The sequence below is a fragment of the Terrapene carolina genome, unplaced genomic scaffold, assembly GCF_002925995.2.
Source record: "Terrapene carolina triunguis isolate 2854851 unplaced genomic scaffold, T_m_triunguis-2.0 Scaffold66, whole genome shotgun sequence".
Taxonomy (NCBI): domain Eukaryota; kingdom Metazoa; phylum Chordata; order Testudines; family Emydidae; genus Terrapene; species Terrapene triunguis.
This window is the reverse complement of record NW_020664417.1, coordinates 32,207,606-32,223,125: the sequence shown is the minus strand read 5'-3', so window position 1 is coordinate 32,223,125 and position 15,520 is coordinate 32,207,606. Positions and strand designations below refer to the sequence as shown.

Below are 15,520 nucleotides of genomic sequence, written 5' to 3'. Positions count from 1 at the left end.
ACTGAGTGATCCAGAATGGCAGTTCCTATGAATTTCATCAAGCTCTTAGGGCAACATTTTAAAAAGTGATTTATGCATTTAGGAGTGAGATTGACTTTTAATGAGATTTAGGCTCTAAAAGACAGACTTGTTAACTAAAGATGCAGACAAATGCCTAGTGCAATTTTCTCAAAGGGAGTTAGGTGCTTTGGAAAATCACACTAGGCACTTGATCTACTGACATATTTAGGCATCTAAATATCTTGGTGCCTAAGCCACTTTTGAAAAGGGGATTTTTAGGGCCAGATTTTATAAACATATTTAGATGCCTAAAGATGCAGATAGGCACCTGTGATTTATAAAAGCTTCTAAACAAGTTGGGTAATAATTACCTAAGTGCCGATGTACCTTTGTAAATCTGGCTAGGCAATAATCCTGCAAGCATTTACAGGCATGCTTAGCTTTCCTCATGTGATTAGCCCCAATAAACTGAATGAGATTACTGGCGTATTAAGCACACGTGTTGCAGAAACCAGCCCTTAGTTTCTTGACAAGAGTTTCCCACAAGACGCTCTGCCAAGGTGGGACGGTAGAAAGCAAACAACAGGCCTCCGGGAACAAGGTGTTAGTACATTGTGTGGCCTAGGGGCGAAGTTTCTCTGTCCACTTGGGCTTCAGCCTTTCTGTGGCAAACAAAGCCCCCAGTGAAATGATCATCATGAAAACCAGGGGCTGATCCCCCAGCAGCGTCAGGTTCTGCGGGGCTCAATGGAATCCGCGCGCTCCTCGCCTCTGCACCAGGCGCCGCTTGCCCCGCCGGCTTGTGCGGGGCTTGGCCGGGAGTCGTGCGCGGAGCAGGGGGAGGGCCGGGGAGGAGGGCGGGGTGGAACGCGCGCCGGGCGCAGGGAGCTGAGTGGACGGCTCGAGACGGCGGCGCGTGCAGCAGCTCCAGAAAGAGCCGGAGTTGGCAGCGTCGAGCCGCATTTCCAGTAGAAGCGGGGAGCCTGGTGCGGGGCTTGCAGCAAGGTGATGGGCTAGGCACCATTGCTCTACGCGCCCCGACTTCAGCTCCCCTCCTCTCTCTACCCTATCTCCTCCGCTTTGTGGAGGGAGGGAGCATCCCTACTGCGGCTCTCCCCGCTCCCGCTCCCTGCCCCCCTCTCGCCCCTGCTTTGCCCGGGGAGCGCTCCCGTGTGGCACTGTGGTGTGGCTTCTTGTTTGTGAACCCCCCTCGCTTTGTGTCTCCTCTTGCACAGATGCTGAAGGTGGCAGCCTTCATGTGCGTGTGTGCAGCAGCTTGGTACAGCCAGGGTCTAGCAGCAGCGGCGGCGGCAGCCGGGGGCAGGTCGGACCCCGGCAATTTTCTGGATGATAAACAATGGCTCACTACCGTCTCCCAGTATGACAAGGAGGTCGGACAGTGGAACAAATTCCGAGACGTAAGTTCAACCCCTCCCCACCGACTCGTCTGGGGTTAAATGCAGCCGCGGCTGGGTTCGGCCCTTCTAGCTGGGGGAGGGCGCAGGCGGGGGAAGTAATAAGTTCTGAAACCCTCTCATGTCTGGTTTCAGAGTGGTAGCAGTGTTAGTCGGTATCAGCAAAACCAAGGAGACCTTGCATGTTCCCTCCACCGGGCCCGGAAGGCTGGAGCGAGGCTGTGCTACATTCTTCCCTGTAGGCTGGCTTTGATGGCATTGCAAAATATTGGCCCTTATGCGCAGCCATCGCAGCGGTGCGGGCTGAACTTTTCTTGAATGATGTTTCTGCACCATGGCGGTGCGCGGAGTGTAAACACAGCGAGAGAGAGAGAGTGTGCGAGCGAGGGGAAGATGTGCTCTCCCACAGTGGTGCTGCTGCTAGGCGATCCCTGATGTGCTCCTGCTGCTGAGCAATAAGGATCGATCCGGTCACTAATAGGCCTTTAAAGAACTTTAAGCTAGAGCTGGCGGCGTAGGGGGATGTCGGCTCTACCCCGGTGGGGGAGGGGAAGGGGCTACTTGAGCAGGGTTAGTACTGGTATCATAAGTGCTGATCCTTGTTGATATATTAACTTTTAAAGGACGACGTGCCTCCCCCCCACCCTCCTTGGAGGCGACAATAAAAGGGTTAAGTCGGACTATGCCTTTTGCAAAGGGTCATTCAAGTAAAGGAGGCTCCCGTGGTCGGATCTGGCTGTTGCACCGTTAGCCGTGATATGTCTGCCATTCTTTCCACCTGATTTGAGAGGAGCCCTGTAATAAACTGCCCTCTTCCGTTTCCAGTGCTTAAGCCTTAGGATGTCAGGTGTGCGCTAATCCAGAGCTAGTCAATCATGTTTTCACTAGGGCATAGCCCACTTGGCCAGTTATTTTTCCCCATTAGACTGGGAAATAGACACACTGTACCAGCGTTTGGCCTCCAGTGACCTCTGTAGCCCAAACGTGAAATTCACAAGGCATCAAAAGAGCAAAGTGAAAAGAGAGGAAGAGGCAGTTGCCAGTGCAGGCAATGAAGACAAATCGGGTTCAGCTTCACAAATCAGTGCAAGTGCAATCATGATAGTCTTGACAAATTGTTTCATGTGTAAAGTGGAAAGGCAGTAACTTTCTGTTTAATGAGTCTAGTGGTTTCTTTCCCTGAAATGAGGTTAACACCACTGCTATTGAAATATGGATTTTGTCTCTCTCCTGAAATGGATTACTGCAGAAATACTAATTTCTGACTTTAAAATATGCTATGTGTACCTTACAATTTGTGTCAATATTCAAATTCATTTTGCAACACCAAGAAGTTCTAATGAGAAGTATTAGCAATATAACAGACTATATGGATAGTTGCTATTTAGGAAAAATACTTTTTATGAAATATACTTCAAAGATGAATCCTACTATGGAACCTAAGTAAGGGCATAAATGGCTTGTATATCCTAACATATTTCAGCTGCATGGGAATAGTACCTGAACATTAAAGCTAATTCTCGCCCAGATATCATGAGTTGAATAGTGGTTCTGATCTCTCAGATCACTTCAGTTGTTGTCATAACAAACATGACAACTTAATTTAGTGGAAGCTAATGGGTTGTTATTTTGTTTACCATTACTGTTTGTTAACTTTGGCATGCCCTGATGTGTGTGTGTGTGTGTGTGTGTGTGTGTGTTTATTTTTTTTGTTTTGTTTTCAATCAATTCATTCCAGGAACTATAAAGTCCTACATCTTGTAGCTTTTATGTCCCCCTATTTGCTCAGTGGATTTCTATTTATCCCTTATTGAGTTGGTTTAAGACTCCAATATTCAAAAGGTTCTCCTCTTACAGTTTGTCAATAACAACCCATCTCTGTACTTGACTCTAGTGATTCTGGGGAAACAACATTTTTTTTTCTTCCTAAAAAGGAGCTATATCCAATGCACTTCTGAATATTGTACTTGAATGTATATTTTGAAGGTGAGATATGAACTTGAGAACTAAGATTGCATGAATTAAAAAATGAGTTACTTCTACATTTATGGGAAATTCACTTCCACAATGTTATACACATTTAAAACCTGTATTGTGAGTTATGCCAAACACCTCTTAAATACTAATATTTGTTTTTTTAAAAGATGTTTCAATATTTCTTCAGAAACATGCAGTGCTATGTAAATATTATAGGATTAAGTACTGTTGTGGACAATGCCAAACAACTCATAAGTTAAATTTTATAATTAGACAATATCACTTCCATAAGATAGCATCTCCAGCCTGTCTGGAAGACAAGTACTGTCTAATGTCTGTCTCTTGGGTGCCCATTGGCATATACTGGATATTAGTCAGATAATTTACTCTGTGACAGGTAGGTATCCCAAGGGTTTTAAAAGTTACTATTCTGAGTGAGCACTGAATACAGATCATTTTTAGGCAACCCTTACAAATACGCTGGCTTATTTCATATTTTTTTTAATTTTTATATATATTCTACTTTTTTATATATAAATTTATTTTCTCATTGTTTTATGAAGTTTATTTCTGTGAGGATTCTAATCTTATTTCTCATATAGAATAAGAGTCGGTTGCTTATTGTATTGAAATCTAACTATTCTAACTCATTAGGAAGTGGTTATAACAGAAATTTTTTTGCAGTTAAGTATAACTGTTGGTGGGTTTGCAGAAATCCATAGAATATAACTGGAGCAAATCAATAACTGAAAACTGAACTTAACTATTTGTCCAGCAGTTTGCAAGCGCCCCCCAAGAAAAGGAGAACTCATTTCAAGCAGCCTTGAACTATTATCTTCAATTCTTAGATAACTGAGTAATACATTTTAGTGAATCTGTTTGACTTTTTGTAATGTGACTCTTTGAAATTGGGGTTAGATACTTCATTGCTGCTTTAAAAAGTTTTAAGAAAAACAAATGTTGCCTCCTACCTCAGGACAGAACAGCACAAATACATATACTTTATACACACACACACACACACACGTATAAGGAGTTAAAATTGGAAGTGCTGCTTTGTGAGGCCTTTATTTATAATTTTTTTTCACTATTCAGAAAGAAACCTGTTTTCCACAAACCAGGAAAAAAAACAGTTGTGTAGGGGAGATGGAGTTTTTTTGGGGGGGTGGGGGGAAGTATTAAAGGCTTAATTTATGAGGTAATGACTGACTTCTGCCTCATTGGCTCAGTTTCTTAAGTGTTTTTTAGATTACAGTGAAAGAATTCAGGGTAGTTCAGAAAGATTGTTCATAAACATATGTTCTTTAACTAAAACTAAATCTGATCTAACATAAAAAATTCTCTGAAGTTAATGTCTCCTAGAATGTCAGAATTTTAGGGAAAGAGTTTAAGCAATGCAAACATTCATTAATTCAGTAATAATATTGGCTTACAGAATCTGTCTGTACAGAGCTGTAAAAACACATAACTGATTCCCCCCCCCCCCCCCCCGCACTCCCCTTTGCCTGGAATGTCTTTTCACTGTAGTCCTTGATCTTGGTGACAAATCTGTAGAGAATTATGAAACTGGTCTAGGCGAGAGACATGTCTCACTATAAAACACTGGAAAGCTGTGTATATGTTGGAGGCTTCTATATACTGGCATTGATCTATGTGCAGAACTCTCATGGACATCACTGGTTTTGTGCAAAAATTTAGGATAGAATGTTAAAGATATATATATTTTTAAAAAGAGAAATGCTTTAGTGCACTTTTTTTTTTTTAATACTCAAAGTATACTCATTCCCATGAGAACCAGAAGTGTGACAGATACTGTGGATCAGATACAGGGCTGTATCTAAACTGTGCTTAGTGCAGCTTGTGAAGGAAAGAAGGGTTAAGGTGCCAGTTATGTCTCCTCAGTCTGACTGCTGACTAGCTGCAGACCCAGTGCTCTGAATTCAGCAGTGTTCTCAGGGCTACTATACTCTATTCTAGTTTTCAATTGCCTGCTAAATGCTTCAGCCATGCCACCTTTTCACTTAGCTATATTCTGAATAGTGGTGACTGGGAATGGGGGTGGGGGTGGGGAGAAGTGTAGCAGATGCCAATTTGAGGTGAATATTCTCTTGGCCAAATTCTACTGGGTTTATGGTGCTTTGTGCTGATGGACTGGAGAAAGGTGGCTGGTGAATAGCCAGGAATCTGGTTAATAATTCTCTAAATTCAGCTTTCTTCTCTATCCCTCTCTGTCTGTTAATTATCACTAATTCAAAATAGTAGTGTGCAAGTTGACTGGATAATGGTAATAGCATAATCTCTTGTTATAACATTGTAAACCCTACTACCTGGTTTTTATATTAAACACTTACTATATATAATACAATAAATCTGACAAACAAAACCTAGGAACACTTTATTCTTTGTGTCTTATTTAAAGTTTTCCAGCAATCTCCTCTTGCTTCAGAATGCCTCCTGCATCACCCATGCCGTTTGCAGTAGGATTCAACCTGTGGCTTGGCTGCTGCATCTTTACTGCTTCTTGAAGAGCTGGGAACTCAATATTCATCTGATAGATACTATATGCAGAAGCACAACTCTGCATATATTTTTTGGTGGGGAGGGGGGAATTATTGACCTTGTTCATATGTAATGGTGTTTGTAAGACCAGGTATAATAATCACACTTCCAAATTGCAATGAACTGTGGAAAAGTTCCTGTTTGGTGTGAGAGATGTTACTTATACCTAAATGCACTCCCCTTCCCCAGCCCTACGCATGCTGGCTTGGGAATATCACTGCTATAGTGTCAGCTTTTAAGAGAGCTTCTCATGCACCACTTCTAGTATTACGGTAAGTTAAAACAAGCTACAGTACATTGGGACATTAATACTCTATTACAGTGTTTGCATTAGCACGTTAAATGCAACAACACTTATATCCAGCACATTATTAGCACTTTTTCCCCACCGATACCGAGTAGTTGCACTGTTATCTCCCATAGCTACTTATGTTACAGCCTTTTTGTTGTTGTTGTTGTTAAAACTAAATTGGGAAGAAAGACTACTGCTTCAGAACTTGTTTAATGGTTACTTTAGTAATAAAGGGTGTAGTGGGGTGTAGGCTTGGAGGGAGGAAGGGGAAAGTGTCACTCAGTTTGGTGCTGGTGGGGGAGCATTGCAGACCTTCAGCTCTACTCTGAGAAACCTGTCTGAGACCAATAGCTGCTTGAGAGACTGCTGCTTGCCAGAGCCTCTGGAGGGAAGGTAGGCCTGATATGAGATTATGGTAGTGATGTGATATCAATGCCACCCAGAAACAACATGGGAAAAGACGACTACTGCTGGTTGTCATGCCTTAGAAGTGACAGCTAAATGAAAATCTACTGCTTTGTGTACCTGACTGGGGGATCCAGTGGCTGTGAGCCCAGGAGCGATTGTCACACAAAAAATTTCATTCTCCTTTGTAAGTATGGTAGTTCTGGAAGCATCACCTTCCATTTTTCTAGATGGAATCAAGCACTTCAGTGCATACATTTAACTAATAATGGCCAGCATGTCATTTCAAAGCACATAATGATCAACCGAAGAATTTGAGTATCCAAGGAGAGAGAGATCAACTATTATGGAAGTTTTATAAACAATGTGAACAGCGGCGTATTATCGCCTAGGCCTAGGGCAGCAAGTTTGCTCTTGCCCCCTCCCCAACTCCGCCCCTTCCCCAAATCCCCGGCCCGCCTCCTCCCCCAGGTGTGCCTTGCTTCCCTCCTTCCACCTCCCTCCCAGACTTGCTGCGCTGGGAGGGAGGGAGAAGCGAGTTGCAGCGCGCTCAGAGGAGGCAGAGCAGAGGTGAGCTAGGGCCCGTGGGCGCGGGGAGTAACGGGGGGCCGGGAACCGCTCCCCGGCCCACCCCAGCTCACCTCTGCTCCTCCACCACCGCCATCCCCCGAGTGCGCCGCAACTCCCCTTCTCCCCCTTTCGCGCGGCAAGCCTGGGAGGGAAGCGCTGGGAGGGAGGAGAAGCGAGTAGCGGCCCGTTCGGGGGATAGCGAGGTGAGCTGGGGCCGGCGGGCACGGGGAGTAACTCTTGGGGGGGGGGAGGGCAGCAGGGAACCACTCCCTGCTCCAGCTCACCCCTGCTCCACTGCCGCCATCCCCCCTAGCACGCCACAACTCCCCTCCCTCCCCGGCTTGCCACGGGGGTGAGCTGGCGGGGGGCGGCAAATTTGTTAATCCGCCCCTGAACGTGAAGTATTCTTTTCTATTGATGCTGTTTTGAATTATGGTAGAAGCCTTTCCCCAATAGTTAAAGGACAAGATGCTAATTGGAAAGTAGGACTTCATTCTGAATGTTTTAGTAGGTTTATAATCTACCATAAATTGCATTTCATGAGACCCGTGTGTGATTCCAAAGACCCTTCTGATTAGCAATGCTAAAATAAGACACATTGACTTTGACTTAAGGTTACTTAGTCATTTTATATACCTTTGGAAAACTTTTACTCTGTGCAACCATCTGTAGAAAATTTCATGCAACTTCTATGTTTGTTTGCATCGCTATATTCCAGAAACTAAGTCCTAACTAACTTTGGCTGTCACATCTAGACTATCTACAGTTAGACTGGTCACAATCCCACAACTTGAGTAGGGTTAGTATTGAATGATTGCACACAATACTGATCAGAGAGGTACCTCCATGGAATCTTGTGTCATTCTTCTTGTTGAATCAATGCTAAACCCAAACTCCAAGATGCAGTTAGAGGGAACTTGAAGGGTATAACTAACTACACTAGAAAAAAGCCCTGTGGCAGCAAGTCTTAAAGCTGGGGTCAACTTGCACAATAGGGCTAAGAATAGCAATGTAGTCATTCATGCTTATGCTGCAGCTGGGCTTTAGACCCTTCCCCTTCGCTGGGTTTCAGAGTTGAAACTGCTCAAGTGGGAATGTTTACACTGCTAATATTTTAGCTCTGTAGTAAAGCCTGAGTCAGTTGACCCAGGCTCAGAGACTTGCTGCTGCAGGTCTGTTGTGTGTTTTGTGACAAAGTCCCTCCTCTATCTTGGTGGGTCCTGCGCTTATTGGCGGATTTTCTTGCCTCAGAGATTCACCATGTGGGTTGGGGAACAGCCCAGAGACCTTCCCCTCTGGAAGAACCCACAGTCCAGGTCAATTGGTAGGTTTGGGGGGAACCTGGGCCCACCCTGTACTCTGAGTTACAGCCCAGAGCCCTGTGGACTGCAGCTGTCTATAGTGCCTCCTATAACAGCCACAACTCCCTGGGCTACTTCCCCATGGCCTCCTCCAAACACCTTCTTTATTCTCACCACAGGACCTTCCTCCTGGTGTCTGATAACGCTTGTGCTCCTCAGTCCTCCAGCAGCACTCACTCTCCGCTTCTTGCTCCCAGCTCCTCACACTCCCACCACAAACTGAAGTGAGCTCCTTTTTAAAACCCAGGTGCCCTGATTAGTCTGCCTTAATTGATTCTAGAAGCTTCTTAATTGGCTCCAGGTCTCCTAATTAACCTGCCTGCCTTAACTGGTTCTAGCAGGTTCCTGATTACTCTAGTGCAGCCCCTGCTCTGGTCACTCAGGGAACAGAAAACTACTCATCCAGTGACCAGTATATTTGTCCTGTACCCCACTGGTCTGGGTCTGTCACAGTTTGTAGTGGAGAGGTACCCTAAGAGTAATAACTTCTTTCACTCAATATTTAAAAACTAAGTTCCAATCCACTTCTGATCATTAAACATGCTACTTTTTTGTTGTTGCAAGCATGTTATTTCCAGTGTTCTATCTAAAATCTACCTGGAGTTTCAGGTGGATTCGGTGTGTGTTTTGTCCTAAACCATTGTGCAGTATTGCCTTTTACCTCAAGATGGTTAAATTGTACTGAAATGATTGTGTTGGATCCTCTGTGATGAAAAGATGTTTATAGCACATAAATGAACTCCACTTTAACTAGGAAGCTGTGATTGGAACATCTATGGTATCACTTTGATGTAACTACTACATGGAAATGAGAGATCAGACTTTATCTGTTACACCAATGTCAGCTGTGCGGTGGGAGCATTGCAACACTGAAGTTATCCTTTTGTCCTCTTCCACTGGGAAATGCTTTCACCTTCAACTCAGCTTCCAGATGCATTACAGTAATCCTGCCCAGAAGTGATTGGCTCATGAATCCTTGTTCCTCTTTGTAAGCAGGTTTCAGAGTAGCAGCTGTGTTAGTCTGTATCTGCAAAAAGAACAGGAGTACTTGTGGCATGTTAAAGACTAACAAATTTATTTGAGCATAAGCTTTTGTGGGCTACAGCCCACTTCATCAGATGCATAGAATGGAACATATAGTAAGAAGATATCATATAAAAATACATACAGAGAACATGAAAAAGTGGAAGTAGCCATACCAACTGTAAGAGGCTAATTAAGATGAGCTATTATCAGCAGGAGGAAAAGTTTCTAGTGATCAAGATGGCCCATTTTAGACAGTTGACAAGAAGGTATGAGGATATTTAACATGGCAGGGTCTGAGTGAGCTCTCCCCTGACATCTACTGAGGACCAGAAATCCTAGTTTTCATTGATACTCTTTTTTTTTTTTTTTTTTTTTTTTTAAACCAACCCTGTATCAATTGTTTTATTGATATATTTACAATATTTAAGATGACAGGCTGAGTCCTGCCCATTCTACTGATTATCTGAATTTTTGATTATCTGATCTGGCCCTGGTCCCAATTAGATAATTGGAGTGCCACTGTATAAGTTTTTACATTTTTGTAAAAACACAGATTCCACATTTTTTTTTTCCCGTGGCAAATTGATTTCTAGGATCCTTGGTGAGGAGCGGGGGAGTGGTGAAGACTCCAGGAACAGACAGTGCTTCCATAAGCACTGTGACGGGTTGGACCACAGAAACCCCCTTGGGAGCTGCCACCCGATGTGCCAAGACTACCCCTGCTTCTGTTTTGCCTGCCAGCTCAGGACTCCAGCACCCCGTCTTGCTGAGTCAGACACTCCTGTCTGACTCCAACACAGACCAAGGGTCCGAATCACTTGTCCCAAAGCTACAAGTTTACCCAAAAACAGCTCACAGGAGTGTGCTTGTCTTTAGCACTCAGATGCCCAACTCCCAGTGGGGTCTAAACCCAGATAAATCCGTTTTACCCTGCATAAAGCTTATGCAGGGTAAACTCATAAATTGTTCGCCCTCTATAACACTGATAGAGAGATATGCACAGCTGTTTGCTCCCCCAGGTATTAATACATACTCTGAGTAAATTACTAAATAAAAAGTGATTTTTATTAAATACAGACAGTAGGATTTAAGTGGTTCAAAGTAGTAACAGACAGAACAAAGTAAGTCACAAGCAAAATAAAATAAAATGCGCAAATCTATGCCTAATCAAACTAAATACAGATAATCTCACCCTCAGAGATGCTTCAGTAAGTTTTTCTCAGACTGGACACCTTCCAGGCCTGGGCACAATTCTTTCCCCTGGTACAGCTTTTGTTCCAGCTTAGGTGTTATCTAGGGGATTCTCCATGATGGCTCCTCTCCTTCCCTCTTCTGTTCCACCCCTTTATATATCTTTTGCATAAGGCGGGAACCCTTTGTCTCTCTGGGTTTCCACCCCCCCCCCCACTGGAAAAGCACCAGGTTAAAGATGGATTCCAGTTCAGGTGACATGATCACATGTCACTGCAAGACTTCATTACTCACTTGCCAGCACACACATATACAGGGAGACTCACAGGTAAACAGCCATCTGCAGACAATGGGAGTCATCAAGATTCCAAACCATCATTAATGGCCCACACTTTACATAATTACAATAGGCCCTCAGAGTTACATTTTATATTTCTAGTTTTAGATACAAGAGTGGTACATTTATACAAATTAGATGATCATACTCAGTAGATTATGCACTTTGTAATGATACCTTACAAGAGACCTTTTGCATGAAGCATATCCCAGTTACATTATATCACTTATTACCGTATTTTCTCTAAATCTATCCCAGTTACATTATATTGACTTATTATTATATTTTTATAAAACCATGTAGACTGCACAACGTCACAAGCACACCTACTCTGACAAAGCATCCTCATCTGCTGGATAGCTAGGCAAAGTGATCAATTTTAGCTAGTGTTTGGTTACAAATCACTTTAGTATTGAGTGCAGGGGTAATGAAATGCTGTTATCCTTTTTGTAAGAATAAAGGGCAGTGGAACTGTGCTTAGCTCTGCGTTGATTGAGGGGTCATCCTAAGGGCTAGTCTACACTGGCAATGCTAAAACGCTGCTGTGGCAGAACTTTAACGTGGCTTGTGTGGTCGTGGCACAGCTCCGGGAGAGAGCTCTCAGGCGCTCTAAAAATGCCACCTCCACGAGAGCTATAGTTACCAGCGCTGGGAGTGCGGCTCCCAGCGCTAGTGCACTGTCTACACTGGCGCTTTACAGCCCTGAAACTTGCTGCACTCGGGGGTGTTTTTCACACCCCTGAACGAGAAAGTTGCAGCATTGTAAATTGACAGTGTAGACAAGCCCTAAACTGAACCTCACTCGCTAAATGGGGTAGGGATGCCAAATCCCAGTGAAAGGGTGCAGTCAGGTATTCCTCTCTCCCTCCCCATCTGGTGGTGTGGGTTTTGCCTAAGGAATCTTAAAGACCATTTGACCCTCCCCTCTTCACTGTTTAAAGAGACACTGATAAGATTCAATTGAGTCCTTGTTTTGTTAAGTGAGCACTAGAGCTGAAATAACTGATAAGGTGCGGAGTTGTAGATCTAGCCTGGGATAGTATTCAAGTGAAAGAGTGCACAGCCAGCACTAGCAGTGAGGTTCCCCACTACCTTGTGAAATCACTGAGAACTGGGCTTCCTGGTGGAAGCTCAGAAAGCAACTACATTGTAATAGAGAAGCAGCGGCCAATGTTGTCAGTGAATAATAGTGGTGGCGACAGCAACGGCAGAGTGAATGGTGACTACTGAGCTAATTGCAGTAGTGGCCGCAGTAGCTGAGGCATTGCTCAGTGCCTTCCCCACCCTCCCTCTGGGTTAAGAGGTGATCTCAACTCTGAACTCGCCTTCACTGACCAAGGACAGCAACTGTGAGTGAGGTGCAGTAGAGGGAGAGGTGTGTTAAAGGAACGTTTGCTTGTCAGACTTCTACACTGCAAGGTGAGAAACTGAGGCAAAGGACACTGCCCAACATATTCTTGGGAGGGTGTTTGCTCTAGGTCATATGCTACCAAATCATGGTGGTTGTGTTTTCCCAAATTAATACTGGGTTCCTTTTCCTTTTTTATTAAAAGCTTTCTTTGCTATACACGGAGTCAGTGCTTGTGAGAGGGAGTATTGCCTCGTAGAGGTGCCCGGAGTGGTGTTTAATGTTCCCAGATTACTGGGTGGGAGCTCGAGCTGATCCTAGTTTGCATTGTTGAGAGGAACTTCTAGACCTTGAACCTAACCCTTGTTGCTGCCACCTCCACCTAGCTCAAGGGTTACATGTAGAAGAAACTGGCTAAAATTTCCTAGCAAGCTGGAAGTGGAAGAAAGCATCAGAGTTCAAAAATGTCATCTGATTTTTCTAGGCTTGGAGAGGAGATGAACAGGACCCTGAGACTTGCTACATAAAACAATAAATGGGGACAGATCTATCCTTGGGATTGTGTATATGGAAACTGAAGTTGCCAGGAACAATGAACTGGGGGTCTGAAGAAGGCCGTTTTTCCAGAGAGGAGTCGTCCCAGGTGTCTCTTGCTCTTTACTTTGCTAACAACCGATGTATTGAAAGGCTTTTGTTTCTAAGCTATAGTATTAGGTTCCTGAGTTTGAAGTGGAGCAATACTGCTAATAAACTTTTTCTTTTTGTTTTGCTGGGCTACACAGGGGCGGTATTAAATCCGGTTTCTATGATGTAGGCAAGATCAGGTGTCTTATCCAAAACCAGAATATGAATGGTACTGGTCTTCTTGATGGCTTGACCTTGAATTATTGTCAAAAGTTACAGGGTGTACTCTTCTCTTTCCTCAGATTTTGGTTGAGGATTTTATTGATAAAGGGATTGGCCTCAAATACCTGGTTGTAGGACTCTTCCCTGGTGTAGTTTTCATCTAGGGTGGCCCAGTCCTAATTGTATTAAAGCATGTACTTTAGTCTTTGTAATTATCTGTTATAACTCTGTAGCTTTTTATGAAGGCAGGAGTAAAATAAAAGTAGCTGTAATAGTTCTACAGTTAACTAAAACTGAAAATTTACATAATTTTAAATCCAACTCCCTAATCTTAATTTTTGCTTAATAAATAAATCCATAAGAGAACTCTGTTGGGAAACTGCTACAGTTTACTTAGAAAGTGCACTTCTCCTATATAGGTCATAAGCATCCTATCTGTCTGAATCCTGGCTGCTCTTTTTCTTTGGTCTGCAGAGTGACTGATGCTTTTCAGGTATCAGTTGTGGCTACAAGAGGGTTTCATTGCATCTTCTCTCTTGGCCCCAGCTACTATTCTACCTTCTTGTTCCATTGATAGTGGGTGGGTGTCTCGTGTTGTGTGTGTTTTTTTTTTTTAAATCATATATGCCAGAGACAGTCTTGTCCTCTTCTCTCCTGATGTCAGTGTAGATGCAAGCAGTGCAAAATGTACTACAGTCATATAGTATCTCAAATGCAAAGCTGCATTTCACTGATCTGAGGTTTGAAGAACAATGTGGAACTAGCTGAATGTCTAGATTTCATTCCTGTAGTAACAGAACTGGTGATACGAAAGCAGGAAGATGTGTGTGTGTGTGTGTGTGTGTGTGTGTGTGTGGCTTAAATTGGTTAAAAACCCTAACTTTCAGTACTGTGTTTCAAAAATGTTAGACTGCCAACCTGTGTCTAGGTTGACCTTAGAGATGTCTTGTGTTTTTCAAACAAACAAAAAAACCCATGAATAAAGCTACTTTAAGGGAAATTACTGCTTTGTCCAACCCTGAAGAGCTATGAGATCTTTGCTCACCAATTCTCCATATAACTTGTATTTGTCATGCCTTTTTGGTGACTTTAGTATTGCTATCTATTATAAATAAAGTGCATTTCATTGATTTTTAAAATGAAACTAGTAACTGGAAAAAATGGCCAGTATTTTTTTTTAAACCTGTGACAATTATAAATTACTGTATTCTGTCATTTACTTTCTAGAATCTAAAGTATATCTAAAACTTTCAGATTTTTTTTTTAAATGGAGATTAAACTTGGATGATATGTACATTTAAGTAAAATCTATTTAGGATTGTATTTTCTTGCACACTGGAACTTTTTTTTTTTTTAATTTGTATTATCGTCTTCAGTTTGTATTTTCGTGTGTGGGGGAGGAATGCTTGCGGGGTGTCTATCTTGGTTTATCTTTCAACTTTTGTTTTTGTGAAGAACTATCTATTTTTTTTCTTCTTCTGATGTTCTGTACTAATCTCAAACTATTGTTAATTTTAAAAAACTCTCTTGGAAAGCACTAGCTTGGAAGCTCTTTATCTGGCAGATATTTAGGAGTAAAGTAAACTGTAATATTCTTTCTTTAGATTGGCTTTATAATCTAAGGTAAAGCAGATAAGATGAAACGGTTATCTTATCTCCTTTCTCTGAACAATAATCTCTATTTTACTTGCTCTATGTTATTTAGTGGATATGGATATTCACCACTTGTCATGTCTTACTCCTTAAATCTTATTGGAATTGACTCCTGCCATCTGTGCCTAATATAGTGTAGTATAAATAGCTTCAATAAAGTAATACATGGTGGTAGCAGCAGAAGCTGCAAGAGTTGTTTTATAGTTGAGGAGGAAGAATGAATGAAGCTACAGGATCTATTATTATTAGAAATTTAATATAGAATAGCTGGGATATTCAGACTTTCACTCTAATCCCTTAAATGTGGGTTTTTTTTATATTTTTCACATTTTTCAGTAATCATTATTAAAATATTTGAGCTGTTTCAAAGATGTAATTTTAAAGTACTAATATCACTGGTCTACAATTTTTGAGAAGTCGTCTGCTTCAGAGATAAAATGTGCTATTATGTATTTTGATGTGCTGAAGTCAAATATGACAATTAAAACAACTGATTGGCTACTGTTTCTAAGATATTTAAGTTTTTACATTTTATGTCTA

The 15,520-nt window shown here is 42.5% G+C and overlaps 1 protein-coding gene across 2 annotated transcripts in view; it reads left to right on the top strand.

Annotated features, from left to right (window-relative positions):
* Positions 1-898: 898 nt before the first annotated feature.
* Positions 899-15,520, top strand: part of SPOCK3 (SPARC (osteonectin), cwcv and kazal like domains proteoglycan 3) — a 403,820-nt gene continuing 389,198 nt past the window's right edge. For both annotated transcript variants that reach the window (XM_026647880.2, XM_026647878.2), the window contains exons 1-2: positions 899-1,005; positions 1,236-1,418. In XM_026647880.2, the coding sequence (XP_026503665.1) occupies positions 1,236-1,418 (183 nt within the window). In that variant the 5' untranslated portion in view covers positions 899-1,005. The remainder of the gene's footprint in view (positions 1,006-1,235; positions 1,419-15,520) is intronic.